The sequence below is a fragment of the Lathyrus oleraceus genome, chromosome 4 (assembly GCF_024323335.1).
Source record: "Lathyrus oleraceus cultivar Zhongwan6 chromosome 4, CAAS_Psat_ZW6_1.0, whole genome shotgun sequence".
Lineage (NCBI taxonomy): Eukaryota > Viridiplantae > Streptophyta > Magnoliopsida > Fabales > Fabaceae > Lathyrus > Lathyrus oleraceus.
Window position 1 is genome coordinate 45,261,651 of NC_066582.1, and position 19,575 is coordinate 45,281,225.

The window sequence follows — 19,575 nt, forward strand, 5'->3', positions numbered from 1 at the left end:
TATATCTACTAGCCATTTATAGATAAAGTCTTTTATTTCCTACATGTGCAACAATACAATTTTAAGCATGCAATGATGCTGATTAGGCTGGATGTCTAGACACGACGAAGTGTACATTGGTGTATGTTTTTAGGAGATGTCTCATCTCTTGAAAATGCAAGAAATAAGAATCAATTTCAAAATCTTATACTGAGCCGAATATTAGTACATGTCATTCACAAATACAACCAACTTTGTTGCACGTTGATAACATAATTGCCATACAAATTGCAATAAATCATATACACAATGAAATAACGAAGCACATAAAGTCAATTATCATTCAATTTGAGAAGCTTATTGCCATACAAATTGCAATAAATCCTATACACAATGAAATAACGAAGCACATAAAGTCAATTATCATTCAATTTGAGAAGCTTATGACCGTAAAATTATCACTTTGTCTCATGTCTTTACATCTGTTTAACTTGCTTACATACTTACAAAATCCAGAACACATCAACATCATAATTTCCTAAACAACAAATTGATGTTTCTAGACTTATCGACATCAATTTAAGGGCGATATTTATAGAATTTATTGATAAAATATTATTTATTAGTGCATATTTGTTAATTAATATATATATATATATATATATATATATATATATATATATATATATATATATATATATATATATATATAAATTACAGATTGTATTAATATTATAAAAGGAGAATAGTACAACAAAATTATAGAGTTTTAAATACTCAATTCTATGTTATAATTGTATTTTAGTTGTTATTTGTTTATGCTTCCATTTTTCTTCTAGACTATGTTTGAATATTATATTAGTTTGTGAAACCATTTAATTATTTCATATTTATGTTACCAACTTTAAATGAATATATTAGTGCTATCATAGTTGTTGGTATGCATGTCATTAGTATTATTGGAGAGTTCAGAGACCACTTAAGCATCAACAAGCTAATAATAGGAGACCATGAAAAGACTAAAACATTTCTAAGGAAAATCTTAACATAGTGAATATATTAAGTCATATTTGAGTTTCTACTAATGTTCACTTCGCTCATAAATATATAACTATTTTCAGAATTTGTTAGTTCTTTTATTAAGAGTTGCTTAAAATTTCATTTCAATTTGTAATTATTTTTATGCCTAAATATCCTAATACACGTCTTTGTAATTAGATAGCAAATATAATTGTAAAAACAATAGTAGCATCAATGCCAATTTTGGCGTGGAAGGTAAACAATAAATAATATGAAGAGTAGATTTTAAAAAATCAATACAAATTGTTAACGTATTTGAGTGTAAACTATTAAGAGTCTTATTCATTATTGTGGCTCAGATTCCGTGATATTAGCTAGTTACAAATCCTCAAAAAGTACATTTTCACATGATGAAACCTAAGAATAAAAACAACAAAAACATATACGAAATGCTATTAATCAGTTTCAAAATGGGGATGTAGCTCAAATGGTAGAGCGCTCGCTTTGCATGCGAGAGGCACGGGGTTCGATCCCCCGCATCTCCAATACCTTTTTTGCCTAAAATATTTGTTTTCGTTTCTTCTTGAATATTAAAAAGTTTATTGTCCTGTTGATGTATTATTACTGCATAATTTGAAAAAATAAAATAAAAATCGAAATCTTTTGTTCTTTCCGGTCTGTCGTATCATAATATATATACTTTTCTTTTTCTCTCTAAAAAAACCATGTACTAATATTCTTCCCACCAAAAAAAAATAAGAAAATAAAAAAACAAATGATATATATATACTGAAAAATGTTCCCTTCCCGCCAATACGTTAGACTGAAACTAGGGTTTGCAGATTGTGAGGAATAGCTCTAAGTGACTGTGATTGCCATGGCAGAGGTTGCTCTCATCGCTCATCTTCTCAACCAAACACTCAGCCCAGACGCCGCCGCCGTTCGTGCCGCCACCGATGAACTCGATCGCCTATCTCCCACTCCTCACTTCCCTTTCCATCTCCTCTCAATTTCCACTGGTAATTCCCAATTCTCCACTCTCCAATTCCATCTCGTTTTTCTATAGCAACTATCACCCAGTCGACGCTATTCTCAACAGGAGGAGAAAATCAAGGTCAGAAAATTGCTGCTGCCACTTATCTTAAAAACCACACGCGCCGGAATGTTGATAGCAGCGGCGCCACACCTTCTAATGTCAGCAAGGAGTTCAAGGACCTGCTGATGCAAGCTTTGCTTCAAGTTGAATTTCCTGTACTCAAGATCTTAGTTGAAGTGGTTCGTTTTGTTTACTCATCGTTTCTAATTTTGTGTTTTGTGTTTGATCTGTGGTCTGATACGTCGTTTACTAAGAGTTGTTTATATGAATCTGAGATTTTTTTTTCCGATGTGGCAGTTCCGGGTTGTTGCTGCGGCAGATTTTGTTAAACATAGTCTGTGGCCGGATCTTGTGCCTAATCTGCAGTCTGCTATTCAGAATAGCCATCTTATCAACGGTTCAAACTCCAAGTGGAATACGATCAATGCACTTATTGTTCTTCATGCACTTATTAGACCTTTTCAGGTATTCTAAATCCCAGTTGATGGTTTTGATGATTTAGATTTTTTTTGTTCAATGCAATTTGTCATGATGTGCTTTTTGTATTAAATGAATGCTTGTTGTATTCAATTAAACAATTTGTGTAAAATGTTTCTATACTGATTCAGATGTACAGATGGATGGCTACTATTGGATTGTTGTACCCTTTTTTACATTTTATAATACTCTGTTTGTGATGGAAAAAAAAGCTGGTGAAAATTCATGTTGTTGTATTATTAATGTATTATTAGAGATGATACTGGGGCACTTTACCTGCTTTGCCTTATAACTGAAATGCACTCTTTTCTGCAGTATTTTTTGAATCCCAAAATTGCAAAGGAGCCCGTACCACCTCAATTAGAGCTCATAGCCAAAGAAATTCTCGTGCCTTTGCTTGCTGTATTCCATCAATTTGTTGGAAAGGTATTGTGTTTTACCTTTTTGCTGTACTGTACTCACTATTTCTCGTGAACTTCACTTCTGATTGATTTTATGATGCATGGGTCAGGCTATAGCAAACCATGACAATGCAGACATAGAAACTGAGAAAGCCATCCTCACTATATGCAAATGCCTACATTTTACAGTAAGTAACGGTTTGAGAGGTCTATAGTTGATGTGCATAAATCTATATTTACTAATTGTTGGCATTGATATGAAGATATTCAATTATGTTATGGCTTTAAAGCCTATAAGTTAAAGCATCTCATCCAAACAACAGTATTCATTTATGTTCTGGATGTTTTTTGGTGATGTTTATCCACTTGTGGTATACTTTGTTATCAATGTCAAATAACTCAGCATTGATAGTTTTTTGCTCATCAGCTTCAATTGGTATTTTTTGAAGTCTCAATGCAAATTCTTCCCATTGTTTTTGATTTTTTGCACACATGTCATTGTCAATATTGAAGAGTTGCTTTTGAAAGAAGTATTTTGGACTACGAAAAGAGAAGCAGTACTGTGGTTATGTCTTTCTGGATCAAAAGTAAAGTGTATAGAAGAGAGCCCGTCTCAAGAACACATGATAAACTATTTAGTATTTACTATTCACTTAACTAATTCCCTTTTGGCATGCAAAGCTTTGCCCATTTCAAGAGTTCTTCCTATTTAAGCCTATTGTAAATTGTAGGTGAGAAGTTGATTATTCTCGTGAAAAAGAAACTGTTGTAACCTTTTCTCTTTTGGTATTTGATTCAAGAGTGTATGCATATTCCCTTCCCTCCCTCTGAATTTATGGTCTTTTATGCTAAATTATTTTTTCTACCACTATTACTGACATTTTTTTTGTGTATCTTTAATCTGACACTTCTACTTACAGGTAAAGTCCTACATGCCATTGACTCTAGCTCCTCTTCTGAACTCATTTAGTAGGGACCTAATGAGCATTTTGAGTTCTCTGAGCTTTGACTGTACAGTCACTCAAGAAGATGTATATTTGACAAGATGGAAGTCTGGGAAAAGAAGTCTGCTTATTTTCTCGTCCCTTGTCACCCGGCACAGGAAACATTCTGACAAGTAATATAGTTTCTATATATATATATATATATATATTTTTTTTTTGGATATAAGCTTTTTTTGGTATTGTATAATAAAATACATCTCCTTCATTTTCAGGTTAATGCCAGATATTATAAATAATGCTCTAAGCATAGTCAAATTTAGCAAAAATACCAGCGTAAGATGATATACTTAGTCTTTGTTCTTAATAACTGATTAGTAGTTGGATTGATAATGTTTATGCTTGTTTCCTATACTCACTACAAATATACTTATGAATATACTTCTTTTAACTGGTGTTGGCGCACCATTTTTTTTAAATAACCACCTGTATCCATTTCTACAGGGCTTCCACATCTTCTGTTATCTATAACTTGATACTAGACTTGTGTAACATTTATTTTATAAATATATTTCTTATTTTTGACATTTCAAAATCTGAACTGTCGTATTCCTTTTGCAGATACTTCCTTTCCTTTTAGAAAGAATTCTCTCCCTAGGTTTTGATGTAATTTCGAATGTGCTGGAGACTGGCCCTGTAGGTTATTTAAATTTTATTTACCTGTCATTTATTTTTAAATTCAGCTTCAATTGTTAGGATGCTCAATTTTGTAATTGACATATTCTTCAAAATATTATAAATGTCTTTAAAGATTTTATATTTCAATTGACACAGGGATGGCGGTTAGTTTCCCCACATTTTACAACTCTATTGGAATCTGCAATCTTTCCAGCATTGATAATGAATGAGAAAGTAAGTTTTTATTTCAAGAAAGTAACCGGGATGGACTTTTTCTTAAGACACCTTTTTCTCATTAATGTTTTTTGGAAATGCAATGCGTAGGACATGTCAGAGTGGGAAGAAGATGCTGATGAGTATATACGGAAAAATCTTCCATCAGATATTGTATGAATACTGATTTTTTGTTATTGTTTTACATAAATTGTAGTGATTTCTGACCGGTACTTTATATTCAGGACGAAATTAGTGGATGGAGGGAGGATTTATTCACTGCCAGAAAAAGTGCAGTAAATTTACTTGGTGTTATATCAATGTCAAAGGTTACTTCATAGAAATTTCCTAAGCTATACCCCTTGGTAATTTATTTATTACCATAGTTCATGCGGCCATTAATTTTTGCAGGGGCCACCAATGGAGGCTTCCACAGACAGTTTATCAGCCAAGCGCAAAAAGGGTCAAAAGAACAAAAGAAGCAATCAGCGCCGTTCAATGGGGGAGTTATTGGTGCTTCCTTTTTTGTCTAAGTTTCCCATTCCTTCTGACTCCAACTTGTCTAAAAAAAAAGTCCTGAATGAGTGAGTTTTTTTTTTGTATACTTTCACATGTGTATGCCTGCCTGCCTGATCAATTAAGTGCAAAATTTATTGTAAATATTTTTATGAACTTATTTTTAAGATGTATTGCACATCCTATGTCATCGGCAACAATTACTTTGTTCATTTGTTGGTGTGTTCCTTGCAGCCTATTTGCCAAGCAGCAATGTAAATGTAAAATACTGAATAATTTGGCCGATATTTTTTTGAATCAACTTTTAAGGGATTTTTAGCCGAATTTAGTCTAATGAATTTATAATCTCTGAATTTATACCCATTTGATGCCCATACATATCATGTGGACATCATGTCTATTGTTTGTGTTTCTAAAAAAGTATTCCTGATTGAAGGGGGCAAGTTTTTTCCATATATGTTTCATTTACTCTCTGTAGAACTTATTTCCTTTTCACTTTTGCTTTTCTTTAATGTTTCCTTTTGTACCTAATGTCAGTATCATGTTATGAGCAGTGAATTATTCCCGTATAAATTTGTTTAATTGATATTCTTATTAACATATTTGTTGCACCTTATTCTTGTTACATCATCATCTATGGCAGTTACTTTGGCGTACTGCTGGCATATGGCGGTCTTCAAGAAGTGAGGATGTTTATTTTTTTGTTGAAAAAGACAGTTTTTCGAAGTTAAATTTTCAAAAGGAAGTTTTCAAACCTCATTTCTTTTACAGTTTTTGAGAGATCAAGAGTCTGGCTTTTTGACAATTCTCATCCGGACACGGATTTTGCCACTGTATACCATAGCTATTTCTGTACCACACCTCATTGCAAGTGCAAACTGGGTACTTGGAGAATTAGGCTCCTGTTTACCAGAGGTAAGACACTTAATCTAGCTATCACAACTCAAGCAAATTCTGTTTCATATGAAGTTACAATATGAATTCATGTATCTGATGTGATATAGTCGCGAAAACATTCTGAGGTGATTCAATCTTGGTTTCTAACCTTGTGTGTCATTCCAGGAGATGAGTGCTGATGTATATTCTCAATTGCTTATGGCATTGGTTATGCCGGATAAGCAGGATACTTCTTGCTATCCTGTGCGGGTTTCTGCTGCTGGGGCAATAACTACACTACTTGATGTGAGCTTTTAGTTCCCTGATTTTTGTCAAAAGAACATTGTTATTTATTTTTCTTTTTCACTGACCTGGTTCTGGTTCTCTTTTCAGAATGACTATATGCCCCCTGATTTTCTACCCCTTTTGCAAGTAATAGTTAGCAACATTGGAAATGATGAGACTGATAGCTCCATCTTATTTCAGCTTCTCAGTTCTATCATGGAAGTTGGTGAGGAGAAAATTTCAGTTCATATCCCACACATCATCCCATCTCTCGTGGGTTCAGTCTCAAAATGGTTAACTTCCAATTTGGAGCCTTGGCCTCAGGTATGTTTTGATCTTGTTTTCTTTTATAGGTTAGTAATAGTTTATATTGGATGATGCATAAATATTCCAATCACTTAATAACATATAAAAATGATTAAGTTGAATATGTATAACTTTGTATCAAGGTTTTGTCGAAATATGTTGATAAGCATTTGAACACTTGGAGAACTTTCCTTTAAAAGCTATCTGTCAAAGGGAAACAACTAAGTTGTTCAAATACTCCACCAAATATCTCATACTACTTGATGTGAGATTTAGACACTCAATAATACTAAAGCCCCTATTATAACACCATCCCAGACAGCCAACATCATGACAACTGCACTCTAAGACACCTTACTAAACCTTTTACGACTCAGCTTCTCCACACCACTTCACTAGACAATGGCGAGTGACAACCAGCTCTGGTAATATATGCTAAGCATCCAAGCACTCGGGAAACCTTCCTTTATAAACAGGCTATCCAGGGAAAAGAGTTAAGCCTTTTACATACTCCATTGGGCATCTCATATTACTTGGTGTGGGACTTAAGCACCTCATAATACCCAAGTCATCTAAGCAGTTTTTATTATTTTAAACTTTTAACAATTTGAACAGCATTAAATTTTATTTTCTTGCTTACACCTCCACGTGCCATAATGGCTCAATTTGAATAACATTAAATTTTCCTTTTTTCTTTTCTTTACACCTCTATGTGCATCTATGATGCATAGGTACGGATATGGTACCCGGTACGGGCATGACAATAAAACATTAGAGTTTCTCAATAAAATATATCACTAGATAACTAAATTGTTCAATCCAAAACAAAACATGATATTAAAAGTTTAAAAAGTAAAAATTGTGTTGAGTTATAATAACAAAGAAACTAAAATACATAATATATTATATTAATATATACAAAAACCACTGATTTCACTCGAAACGGAATAATAAGAAAAGGTAAAGTACCAAAAGTACAGTACCTGTACCCGGCACATGTCTTCACAATTTTAGAAGTACCCATACTTTAAAGATGTGCCTCAATGGTTCAATTTGAGCCCATAGTTTTTGGTGTCTCCAGTGATGTGATTACATATTTCTTACTTATTTTCAAATGCTGAATTTGTCACTAGCACATGATTAGCACATCATGTTGAGGTAGCACAATTACTACTTTTGATCTGAGTTTGTATTTGCAATAGGTGGTTGAGCGAGGAATAGCTACTCTGGCAGTTATGGGTCAGACATGGGAAGACTCTAGGCCTGAAGTATCTGATTCTGAATCAAATGATTTGCAAGAAAAATGGGCTGCAGATCAGGCGGCAATTGGCAGAGCTTTTGCTGCACTGTTGCAGCAGGTTTGGCTAGCACCTTTGTCCACACAGGTTAGTTTGATGACCTGGCTAAAATTGATTTTAGGAGTATTATTCTGGAGGAAAAGTCAATTAGAGAGTTTGAATGGGTTTCTTGAAACAATACCTGTGATGATTTCACTTATGAGGTGGAACTCATTCTATTTGAAATTCCTCAAATGTTTTACAGTTGCTGTGACAATAAAATGTCCCGACTGCATGCACTTCTAATTTAGATCCTATTTGATGTACAATCAGACTGGCTGTGCTGATTAGTCTTTTTCTTTCAGATATTAGCTGCTTGCCTTTAATTTAATCATACATTATATTCATATTAAATGTTTTCAATGTTAGTTTATTTGAAGTGTTTTCTGAATTTGATAAGGATCAACAAGACCAGAATTCTCTGACTTCATCATGCATAGAAGATTTGTCAACTTTGCTACGATCTGTCATGCTCTCTATTGATTCAAGCCACTTGATTCAAGAGCTGAAAGTGTCAGAGCTGCTGCCAGTTTGGGCTGAAATGATTGCAGAGTGGCACGCATGGGAAGAATCAGAAGACTTGTCAATTTTTGATGTGATTAAGGAAATCGTGAATTTAGATCGTTCATATAGGCTGAAAAACTTTCTTGTAAAAGAGGTTCCTCCCCCTCCAGCTCCACCTGTGCCTGAACGATCAATTGTAGAAGGAATTGGCACTTTTGTTAGTGAGGCCATTAAGCAATATCCTTCTGCCACATATAGAGCTTGCTTGTGTGTCCATACATTACTACATTGTCCAACCTACTCAATTGAAACTGAAGGTGTAAAACAGTCATTGGCAATTGTTTTTAGTCGGGCAGCCTTCTCTCGTTTTGTTGAAGTTCGAAGTACGCCCAATTCCCTCTGGAAGCCTCTATTGCTTGCTATATCTTCATGCTATCTGTGTTATCCTGAAATTGTAGAAGGTATTATTGAAAAAAGTGAAGCGGGAGGCATCACAATTTGGGCATCTGCATTGTGTCATGTATCCAGTAGCTCCTTTGAGGCTGCTGGTCTGACAACAGAGTCAGAGATGAAGTTAATTGGTAAATATTTGCTTTTAACTGTTAATTTAATTACAGAAATATTTAATTATCTTTTTCTGAATAATGGCTAGCTTAATTATAAATATCTTGATTATATGCTTCCTTTAATTGCCCTTCTACCTGCTCCAACTTTTGTTCTTTGCACATAATTGTGTTTCGATAGGGGGCCCTATTTGAATTTATGTTCTTTGCACATAATTGAGTTTTTAACACTATTGTTTGAAGGGTGTTTCATTTAAAGTTCTAAAAGTTTGGTGGTACTCTGGTAGTATACCACGTTCTTTTATTCTTTACCAGTGAACACAATCAGACAGTTTAAACCATTTTTAACAAACCCTTTTATTTTTTGGGTGTGAGTTTTAGTGTTGACACTGGCGCGGTTGATTGAGCAACTTCTGAAACAAGGAAAGCCGTGTCGTGATTCATTTCACAACTACTTAACTTCTCTAATGGAGGTATCCATTCAGTTGAAAGAATTACAGGATGAGAAAGGAGATGAAGAAGAAGTTGAAGAAGATGATGAGGCTGAGGAAGAGGATAGTGACGATGATGACTCTGAAGATTATGATGAGGTTGATCTTTGCAGTTTTTTCATGTTTATCTTTATGTTTTCATAAACTTATCTCTCCTTTTGTTTACAAGGTGCCATGATTAATAACATGTTCTCTTACTCCTTCAATTTATCAATATTTAACAGTAGTTAATCGTGTGGGTTTGTTTAAATTAGGACTCAGAGGTTGAAGAATATGAAGAAACACAAGAAGAATTTCTTGAAAGGTATGCTAAAGCTGCCGTGGCACTGGAAGATGATTCAGTTGTTGAAGAGGGGGATGTTGAAGATGAAGAACTAGATATGGAATTGGGTAAGCCTTCTCCTATTTTGTTATTTGGTACTTGCATCATCTTTATTAGTTGTATCTTGCATAGTGTTAAATAATTCCAAGGCTGTTGAATCCCAACAGTCAGACCAAATAGTTTATTTTTATTATCATTTTCAGAAATTAATGACGTTGACAAAATGATTTAGTATGTTTGGATTTTCGGTCCCTGCTTTACTTGCTATCAACGTCTCTCGGGTTTAGTTTAGGGTTGCTTATTGACAATTTGATCATAAATGGAAAAGTGTCATTTAATCCAATCTATTGTTATCATTGATATGCATACAGGTCAATTACTTGATGTTGATGAACAAAAAATTGTGTTGTCCTTGATAGACAAATACCATCACGTGCTTATACAAGGACAAGGTTTGCCATCGCAGCTCATCACGAGTTTTCTGAATGCCTTCCCTGAGCATGGTTTGTATTTCCAGCAAAAATGAAGTTTGTTTTACGTTCTGTATCTCGGTGTTGTGTGTAAATTATTCCCTCTCAAAAATCAGGGTTTAGAAATGCTTGTACAAAGAAGCAGGTATTGTTATTTTTGTTATGAGTTTTGGGGGGAGTGTGTATTGGTCAGTTGCAATTCTCATTGATTTGTATATTTATTTATTTATTTAATTGTGGAGTAGAGAAGGGTGTTATGAATGTTGAGATTCTAGCTTTGAGAGTTGAGCCAATGCATTGTACAACACTTTTTCAGATGAGTTAAAGATTTTCTGCGGGGATTGTCATAATTTGAGTTACCTCCACGGCCTCTACCTTGTAAATTTTGTTTTTGCAAGTCTATCTTTGCGAGGATTTAACTAGTCATCTCCGTTTATATCTCCTTATATCTCCGTTTATATTTGACACCCTTTATAGTTTCAAATTGTCAAAATGTTTCCGGACTAAAAATGGAATGAAATTTTCATTCAAAGATTTATGTTGGCAAAAACAAAATTTTTGTGACAAATTAAATTTTCAATAATATATTGTAAATTTCCGGTTATAAAAAATTTTGAATTTTTGAGAAATTGTAAATGATATTGAAAATTTCAAATTTTGCCTTTTTATATTGGAAATTTCAACCTAAGTGAAAATTTATTTGTTAGAAATTTTAAATGCTTAAGATTTTGTTGATAGTTTTGGATGATTGTGATTGCATTGATATTTTTTGTATGGTTAAGAGTAAATGCAAAGTTGTATGATTTAAAAAAATGTTTTTCCTTAATTTTTGATTAAGGCAAAAGTTTATTTCAAAGGAGCTTCATCTTTAGTAGAATTCCGGCTTTTGGATGACACTACATCTCTTACCGTTTTGTCTAAGTTGAATGAATGGTTGCCTGATATCGAAAATAGAAAGGTGAGAAAAATTGAGTTTGTGAAGATTGGATTAGGAGGGTGAAATACAATCTTATTGAGTTGAAGACCTATGAAGATGTGAATGATATGTGAAGATCATTTTGCTGAAGATTAATAAATGGGTCGTTCGAGTTAGATGCTAAGATTTCAAGGTTCGCTGCCGACATAATAAAGATGATGAAACATCCAAAATCATCTGGTAGTGTCTAGATTTTCTTATTTATTATCATTTTTGAAATTATGCTTAAGTTATGTAATTCGTTGTCAAATGTTAATTTATGTTGATGTTGTATCAATAGGAGATCAAATATATTATCTAATAATATTTTTTGATGAAGATGTTTGAGTAATATATAAATAATACATAATATATAAAATATATCCAAATAGGCTCTCCACGAGCTATGTGTGCAACCTGAGATAATCCAGTATAAACCTCGTCATTTGGATTTGTCAAACCCATGAAGTTATCCATAATAACTGCAATCATCTGGAGGCGTTGTTGGTCATCAACATCAATTGTAGGAGGCGGCAGTGACACGTCATCGACAGGTACCCCAACATTAGAAGACTCAACATCATCAGTATGCTCAATGAGGTACCACTATAAGTAACCATTCTCACATTGTGAGGGGGTGTAACACCCTAAACCCCGCACAAAATTTACTACGTAAATTAAATATAAAATAAAATCACATAGGGTGTCACATATTCATAACACACGTGACCGCTCCGTAACACGGATTTCAACAGTAAATTTCAATACACACATTTGTTATAAGGATGTTTACACGATATCCCACTTATCTGAATCATACCTGAGATGTTCACACAACATCCTTCTCATATGATCGATATTATATATTCACAAAATAAGACATTCATAACTTGTTATTGCATGCTCACTTCCATTTTAAAGTATCATCACAGCAGAATTATCATCACAATTATGAAAGATAAAGTAATAACATCTAGTCTCAACTTTAATTGTAATAACAAAATAAGAGAGTTCTAATAAATCAACTCAACATCTTAAGAATTCTCAACAATAAAATTAGTCTTATGACTTCAACATAATCAGACATAAGGAATAAAATAAGCGTTTAACCCAACCCGATGTTATAGGATCAGAGCAAGGTACCACTAATAAAAGCGACAAAATAAAGAAGTAATGCAAGAGCTACCTTCCACTTACTTCAGAAATACTACTCTTGAGTATCTGCACGATGCTCATGTAAAGGCAACATTCAAACAGAAGGGGTGAGAATTCATTTCAATAATAACGATATAGAATGAAGAATACAATACAACATCTACACGATCATGCACAACAATATATCACATTCTTACATCCAAATCATAATCAACATCATACACGACAACATCTCAATTATCATCAACATCATACAAAATCATATCTCAATTATCATTAACATCATATGCAACAACATATCATCCAACAACACATAACAACAACCAATACAAATGCAACACTTATGCAATGTACTCAACACCGACTCGACATGCATGTGGTACCAAATATGAACACTCAGGTTCATCTCACTCCATGATCTCCACCATAGGATCGACTCCCTCTTGGAATCGGAGCACAACAAAATCGCTACCATCATCATAGGTAACACTTCACTAATCCCCCATAATAGGAATTAACTACTCGCACCCGATCCATCATAATGGGATCGAGGCTCACAAAAACTAGTTACCATCAACATAAGTAACGCTTCAATAATCCCCCATAATAGAAATTAGTTACTCGCAACTGATTCATTACCATAGAATCGAGGCTCACCAAAATTGGATCGAAGCCCGTACACTAAGATGCATGATTCTCAAATAATATGCATTAACACAACAAAGTTCACCTAAAAGATCCCCACACACATCTCATCATTTATGCATCACATCATTCATCATGCAACAACCAATTCATGTTACCACATGAATAATATCAACAAACAACAACAACTCGTCAACATCTTAACATCATCGACATAACAACATAATTATCACACAATAATATTACAACAATGCAACGATTCATCAACCAAACGTATAAACCAATACATTTATTAACACAATAGGCATGTGAATATTATTAAAACATCTCAACAATCACTACCATGTTATAGGTCTGAGTGTTAGCTTTCTAACGCTTCAAACGCCATCAAAATTGGACTTAAGAAATGAAAGTTATGACAAAAATCGTCAGGACGTGTCCACAATTCATTAACCGAACGTATGAATAAAACTTCACCAACACAGTAGGCATAAGAATAATACTCAATTAATTCACTTATCACCATCATATTATATCTCTTAGAGTCATCTTTCTAATGCTTCAAACTCCAACCCAAAATGATTCACGAGTTGAACGTTATGATCAAAACCGTGCACGAAGGTATTACTAAAAAGTTATTGTTTTCTAAAATTTCCAACACAATTTTCATCTTCTTCAACCCCAAAAACTGAAATAATCACCAAAATTATTTAATCCCTGAAACAAAGCTATATCCCTCTGTTTTGTATATCCAACGCTTTAAACGACACTCGATTTAGACTTACGGATCAAACGTTATGGCCAAAACGATTTCGACCAAAAAACACAAAAAAAGGCTCTCGCGCTAAGCGCGACTGTGATAGATAGAATGCATAATTTTCTACTTTTTTCATCGTTGGAGGTTTTCCGGACCTCCAATTTCGATTCCGTAAAAAGCTAAACGCTCATAAAATTACAACTCATACAATACTCTAATTATCTAAAGTTAATTTACAGTTTTAACACAATTAAATCATTTAATCACAATTTTAAGATTATGCATAAAACCTTAGAAATTGCAACAATGGTGGATATATGTTCAATCATAAAAAAAAATACGCGCATATAAGGGACACAAAATGCATCATATAATTATCATATAACAACCATCATAGCATCTAAATTCAAAATTATGAATCAAAACACCAAGCCCCAATGAGGTTAAATGTTCCTCCATTCTACCCTTCTACCATACTCATTACTATTGAAACAAGTTCCCACCCTTACCTGAATTCCTTGCAAAAATTCTGAATTGAAACCTTCACTCTCTTTCCTTGATCACCTTTCCTATTGCCTCTTTGCTCCTTTTTCTCAAATGTCACGTACCGTTAAAATCTCCTTAAACCTAGGTTTCTCTTAACTTCTTATTTTTAGGGTAAACTTTTCCAAATCACCAAATTAGTCCAAACTTAATTATTTCATATTCCTTCCTCCCACTAACTTTCTCAAAGTCTCATATTTGGCCCAATTATTCTATCTTCACTAATTAATATAATAAAAATAAATAAAGTATTATTTTTAATTATCAAAACAATTCTGAATTATTCTACTTATTTCTATCATCCCTCTATACCCCTAACTCAAGGATACATACTCCGCTAACACTCATCCATAAAATAAATCATCAAAATCCATAATTCAAACAATTAAAATATAATAAAGTATCTAATAAAAAACAGGGTGTTACAACTCTCCCTCACTTAAGAAATTTCCGCCATCGAAAATTACGTGAGGAAAATAGAGTCGGATACGACTCCCTCTGCTGCTTGTCACACTCCCAAGTCATGCTCCCACCAGCTGGTCCACCCCAAACTACCTTCACTAAGGTAATCTTTTTACCTTGCATATGCTTCATTTCCCGATCCTCTATTCGCACGGGTGATACATCAACAGTTAGATTATCTCTCACCTGCACATCATCCACCTGGATCACATGAGATGAATCGAAAATATATCTCCTCAACTGAGACACATGAGACACATCATGAAGATTAGCAAGCGACAGTGGCAAAGCAATCTGATAGACCACCTCTCCTATCCTCTGTAAAATCTGGTACGGACCAACAAAGTGCGACGTGAGATTTTGAGACTTCAAAGCTCGACCAACACCAGTTACAAACATAACTCTCAAAAACACATGATCTCCCTCCTGGAACTCAAGTTCTTTCCTCCTATTGTCATGGTAACTTTTCTGACGACTCTGTGATGCTCTCATCTTTCCTTGGATCATCTTGATCTTTTCAATCATCTAGTGAACAATCTTAGGTCCGAGCACAACACTCTCTCCTGACTCATACCAATACAAATAAGTTCTACACCTCATACCGTATAACGCCTCATATGATCCATTCTGATACTAGAATAGAAACTGTTGTTGTAGGTAAACTCAATAGACGACAAGTAGTTATCCCAAATACCTCCTTGTTCTAGCACACAAACCCTCAACAAGTCCTTCAAAGACTGTATAGTCCTATCTATTTGAGCGTCCGTCTACGTAAGATAAGAAGAACTCAACTTCATATTAGTACCCAAAGTAGCATGCAAACTCTCCCAGAACCTCGATGTAAATCTCGTATCTCTATCTGACACAATACTTGAAGGATTACCATGAAGCTTCATAATCTCATCAATATACAATTCATCCAGCTTCTGCAAAGGATAATTGATCCTCATCGATACAAATTAGCCAATTTGGTCAATCTATCCATAATCACCCAAATTTAATCGCATTCATTTGAAGTCTTCGGTAAATCTGTTACAAAATCTATGGAAAATACTATCCAATTTCCACTATCGAATATTCAATGGTTGCATCAGACCCAAAGGCTTCTGATGTTTAATCTTTAACTTTTGACAGGTCAAACAAGCATACACAAATTTGGCATCCTCTTTCTTCATTATTGGCCATCAAAACATCTTCTTCAAATCTTGATACATATTCGTAGCATCAGGGTGAATACTCAATCCACTTCTGTGACCCTCCTTAAGAATACTCCTATTAAATTCGAGTACATCAGAAACACAAACTCTATCTCTGAACATCATCACACCATTTATATCAACTCGAAAATCACATCCATTACCTTGGTTGATTAATGTGAGACGATCTATCAAACTCAAATCAGATCTCTGACTTCTCCGATCTCTTCAAGGATACCACTCGTCAACTTCAACATACCCCACTTCACCTTGTTAGGAGTTTCTCCACCCATTAACTCATATCTTTGAAGTGCTCAATCAGTTCTAACTCTCGAGCCATAAGCATCGACCTGTGTAAAAACTTCTTACTCATTGCATCAGCTACAATATTAGCTTTACCCGAATGGTAACTCAAATTAAAATTATAACCCTTCAAAAGTTCAAGTCATCTCCTATGCCTCATATTCGACTCTTCTCATCAAATAAATATTTCAAACACTTGTGATCACTGAACACTTCGAATTTGGAGCCAAATAGGTAGTGCCTCCAAATCTTCCACACAAATACCATTGTTGTCAACTCAAGATCATGCATAGGGTAATTCCTTTCATGAAATATCAACTGTCTCTAAGCATAAGCCACAACCTAACCATTTTGTATCAACACACCTCCTAGACCCATCTTCAAAGCATCACAATATACAACAAAGAACTCACTTGGATTCATCGAAATCAAAATTGGAGCAGACATCAACTTCTTCTTTAGTTCTTGGAAACTCTTTTCACAATGCACATCCCAACCTAGGCATGACCCTTTCGAGTCAACTGAATTAACGACAATGCTGAATTTGAAAAACCTTTAATGCACTTCCTGTAGTAACCAGTCAATCCAAGAAAAACTTCTAATCTCAGTGGCATACTTTAGAGTCTTCCATTGTAACACGACATCTATCTTCGATAGATTCACAACTATACTACTACTAGAATCACATGACCAAGGAAACTCACTTTCTTTAACCATAACTCGCATTTGGAAAAACTTTGCGCACAAATGGTTCTCTTTTAATGCCTACAATACAATTCTCAGATCACTCATAGCTTCATACTGCTGTCCCTCTTCTTTCACTAATAACACCGACACACCCCACAGAGAAACACTTGGTTAAACAAACTTCTTCTCAAGCAAATCTTCTAGTTGCTTCTTCAATTCCCCAACTCTGAAATAGGCACCCTATAAGGAGTCATCGACACTAGACTAGTACCAGGTACTAAGTCTATATAAAAATCTACTTTGTGCTCTAGAGGTAAATCACTGATGTCTTTAGGAAACACTTCAGGAAATTCACACACTCTAGGAAGATCACGAACAACTCTCTGTCCTCTAGCTTCCAGCGAAGCTAACATCACAAACACTTGTGCCATATCCTTCATGGATTCTCTCACTTGCTTAGCTAATACAAATGTCAACTCTTCACCTCAATCAAATTCAGATTCACGCTTTAGAGGCAAGTCGCAGATATCTTTAGAAAAATATCAAGAATCACACACCACTGGTATAACACTAGTCGTCACACTTCTCTATACTCTCAGAGAAACAACACTAATAATACCTGGTCATTTTCCCTAAAAACTTCCCAACTTGACCGGTAGATAGGAATCTCGAATCCACATCATCTTCAGTGTTAGGAACAACACAACTTTAACATTGCCTGAGCTCTTGCAATCAACGACACACTGCACCAACTTAACAAAACAATTGGTAAACACTTGGTTTAACTCAAACCAATTCATTCTAAGAATAACGTCAACTTGTTCCAACAAAATACAAACCATACACATCCTTAAGGAACACGTCACGATACTTAACACACCACTGGATCATCTCTGGCCAAAACACCGCTTTCCCCCTCACAAGGAAGCGACCAATAAGAACACCTGACCGTATTCCCTCAAGGATCACACCATTTTGCTAACCGACACCACCCTCGAATCCGACCTCTCTTTGGGTTCAGGAAAAGCACAACATTCTCAAGGCAGGTTAACTAGCCAACATTGCACTCTTGCATGTAGCAACATGATGTCCAAACTCTATATAATTCGAACATCCAAGAGAAGCAGACGCTTCTCCCTCACTTGTTTCATTCCCAACCTATAAATGAAAAACAAAATAAGCATCGACAGTGTTCTCACACACATGTCGCATACTAGGGAATAAACATAATTAAACAACATGGCGGGATGGACCGACCTGCTTTGATACCACTAATGTAACACCCTAAACCCCTCACATAATTTATCACATAAATTAAATATAAAATAAAAACACATAGGGTGTCACACATTCATAACACACTTGACCTGCTCCGTAACACGGATTTCGACAGTAAATTTCAATACACACATTTGTAATAAGGATGTTTACACGACATCCCACTTATCTGAATCATGCCTGGGATGTTTACACGACATCCTTCTCATCTGATCGATATTATATATTCATAAAATAAGACATTCATAACTTGTCACGGCATGCTCACTTCCATTTTAAAGTATCATCGCAACTGAATTATCATCACAATTATGGAAGATAAAGCAAGTAATGACATCTAGTCTCAACTTCAATTGTAATAATAAAATACGAGAGTTCTAATCAATCAACTCAACATCTTAAGAATTCTCAACAACAAAATTAGTCTTATGACTTCAACATAATCAGACATAAGGAATAAAGTAAGCGTTTAACCCAACCCGATGTTACATGATCAGAGCAAGGTACCACTAGTAAAAGCGACAAAATAAAGTAGTAATCTAAGAGCTACCTTCCACTTACTTTAACAATACTACTTTTGAGTATCTTCACGATTCCCATGTAAAGGCAACATTCAAACAGAAGAGGTGAGAATTCATTTCAATAATAACGATATAGAATGAAGAATACAGTACAACATCTACACAATCATGCACAACAATATATCACATTCTTACATCCAAATCATAATCAACATCATACACGAAAACATCTCAATTATCATCAACATCATACAAAACCATATCTCAATTATCATTAACATCATATGCAACAACATCTCATCCAACAACACACACACAACAACCAATACAAATGCAACACTGATGCAATGTACTCAACACCGACTCGACATGCATGTGGTACCAAATATAAACACCCAGGTTCATCTCACTCCGTAATTCCCACAGTAGGATCGACTCCCTCTTGGAACCAGAGCACATCAAAATTGCTACCATCACCATATGTAACGATTCACTAATCTCCTATAATAGGAATTAGCTACTCGCACCCGATCCATCATAATGGGATCGAGGCTCACCAAAACTCGTTACCATCAACATAAGTAACACTTCAATAATC

At 34.7% G+C, this 19,575-nt stretch overlaps 1 protein-coding gene and 1 non-coding gene across 2 annotated transcripts; both read left to right on the forward strand.

Annotated features, from left to right (window-relative positions):
- Window positions 1-1,471: 1,471 nt before the first annotated feature.
- On the forward strand, window positions 1,472-1,544 carry TRNAA-UGC (transfer RNA alanine (anticodon UGC)). Its single transcript has one exon. It is a non-coding gene; the product is annotated as a tRNA-Ala (tRNA).
- A 216-nt stretch (window positions 1,545-1,760) lies between these two features.
- LOC127138795 (importin beta-like SAD2 homolog) lies at window positions 1,761-10,825 on the forward strand. The gene is made up of 21 exons (XM_051065327.1): window positions 1,761-2,018; window positions 2,099-2,274; window positions 2,393-2,560; window positions 2,888-2,998; window positions 3,084-3,161; window positions 3,894-4,090; window positions 4,190-4,250; window positions 4,536-4,610; window positions 4,749-4,826; window positions 4,917-4,979; window positions 5,051-5,134; window positions 5,217-5,389; window positions 5,965-6,004; window positions 6,093-6,236; window positions 6,384-6,503; window positions 6,591-6,806; window positions 7,991-8,173; window positions 8,526-9,210; window positions 9,574-9,782; window positions 9,938-10,073; window positions 10,377-10,825. Exons 1-21 carry the CDS (start codon window positions 1,877-1,879, stop codon window positions 10,529-10,531), a joined length of 3,294 nt encoding a protein of 1,097 aa, XP_050921284.1. The 5' UTR covers window positions 1,761-1,876; the 3' UTR covers window positions 10,532-10,825.
- The last annotated feature ends 8,750 nt before the right edge of the window (window positions 10,826-19,575 follow it).

Bases quoted from the DNA above. Each gene is read 5' to 3' on its own strand.
- LOC127138795 (XM_051065327.1), top strand. From the start codon at position 1,877: ATGGCAGAGGTTGCTCTCATCGCTCATCTTCTCAACCAAACACTCAGC. The intron at 5,135-5,216 runs GTTACTTCATAG...TAATTTTTGCAG, and splicing joins GTGTTATATCAATGTCAAAG to GGGCCACCAATGGAGGCTTC. The intron at 6,237-6,383 runs GTAAGACACTTA...GTGTCATTCCAG, and splicing joins TAGGCTCCTGTTTACCAGAG to GAGATGAGTGCTGATGTATA.